The 1561-nt window shown below is 59.6% G+C and overlaps 1 protein-coding gene across 1 annotated transcript; it reads left to right on the top strand.

Moving 5' to 3' along the window:
* Window positions 1–989: 989 nt before the first annotated feature.
* LOC106820066 (U1 small nuclear ribonucleoprotein 70 kDa-like) lies at window positions 990–1377 on the top strand (the record flags this gene model as incomplete). Its single annotated transcript, XM_014824626.1, is given in 3 exon segments — window positions 990–1047; window positions 1202–1224; window positions 1264–1377. Coding segments are annotated over 3 exon segments (195 nt in total), but the record flags the coding sequence as incomplete, so codon positions are not given.
* Window positions 1378–1561: the final 184 nt, after the last annotated feature.

Here is a 1561-nt window from a genome sequence, read left to right as displayed (position 1 = left end):
CTCTCTCTCTCTCTCTCTCTCTCTCTCTCTCTCTCTCTCTCTCTCTCTCTCTCTCTCTCTCTCTCTCTCTCTCTCTCTCTCTCTCTCTCTCTCTCTCTCTCTCTCTCTCTCTCTCTCTCTCTCTCTCTCTCTCTCTCTATGCATCCCGCTCTCTCCCCCTCTCTTTCTCTCTCTCTCGATCGCTTTCTCTCTCTTGCCATCCCGCGCCCTCTTTCGCACGCACAAACGCATCCCCCACGGAACCACAGCTGTGCCGTAAAAAGAAACGGCGCGAGGGGTAGAGAATTTTTTCTCAGCGCGGGGCGGGGGCAGGGTGGGAACCGGCGATGGGGAGATGCCTCCCCCCAGCGCGCACTTTCCACGACGGAGAACACGGAGGGAGGGTCGACAGTAAGACCCGAGGACTCGCACGCAGGGTGAGGAAGCCATGTATAAGCGGCTTCCACGCTTCCGTAACACGCCTGCTCCTCCCCGACTGCCGTCCACCCACCCCCCGGCAGCCACATTGCGAGCAGCCTCCATCGTGGGTGCGTGGAGGGGGAGGGGGGAGCCGCTCTAACCCCCGCACACGGATTTTTTTGTTCCGTGTGCCACCTGTCAGTTTCCAGAGTAAGGCCGGCCTCGCCGTGGTCCGCGCACACGCACACACGCACGCACACACACACACGCGCGCACACACACACACACGCACACACACGCACACACACGCACGAACACAGCCATATAGGTATGTAGCCTACACACGCACGCATACGCGCAAGCACGCACACACGTATTACACAAAACTACAGTCCTTCCAAGAAAGGGAAACTAGGGGTAGTATGGATTTTTTTTTCGCGCGCCCATTACGCAGTGCGGACGTGAATATCGCGGGGGTGGGAGGCATACTGCGCGCGGGGGAGGGGGAGGGGTAAGACGTGCACACCCCCTCCCACAACCACGAAACCTAGTCACGAGTCATCCCCGCGACCTCTGTCGCCGCCTGGTAGACACCGGTCGTCCAACGTCGGCACCGCAGGCGGCCCGGCCCCGCCCCCCTACCCCCGCCACCACTCACGGCACCACCCACACCCGCGCAATGGCGGCCATCAATGAAAAGAAACGCGCGGCGCAGTGGCCGAGTCCGCCGTGCTAGAAGGCCGGCCACCATTTTATACTGCTGGCACGTTATATCTGTGAGCGCGCGTGCGTGCGTGCGTAGGAGAGAGGGAGAGAGAGCAAAAGCGAGAATGAGAGTCACACAGGCAGACAGAAAGACGAAGAGAGAGATAGAAGCAGACGGATAGAGAGAAAGAGCGCGAGCGCACGCGCGCGCGAGAGAGAGAGAGAGAGAGAGAGCGAGAGAGAGAGCGAGACATATTTACACAAACGCTGTGAAGGCTACTGACCGACCACTGGTTGTGTAGTACAACACGCACGCACACGTACACATACACACGCACGCACACGTACACATACAAACGCACGCACGCACGCACGCACACGTACATACACACACGTACACACACACGCGCGCGCGCGCACGCACAGTGTGTGCGTGTGTGTGTGTGTGTGTGTGTGT

The sequence above is a fragment of the Priapulus caudatus genome, unplaced genomic scaffold (assembly GCF_000485595.1).
Source record: "Priapulus caudatus unplaced genomic scaffold, Priapulus_caudatus-5.0.1 Scaffold6241, whole genome shotgun sequence".
Lineage (NCBI taxonomy): Eukaryota > Metazoa > Priapulida > Priapulimorpha > Priapulimorphida > Priapulidae > Priapulus > Priapulus caudatus.
The sequence above is the reverse complement of the archived record's forward strand: the minus strand, read 5'-3'. Positions and strand labels throughout refer to the sequence as shown.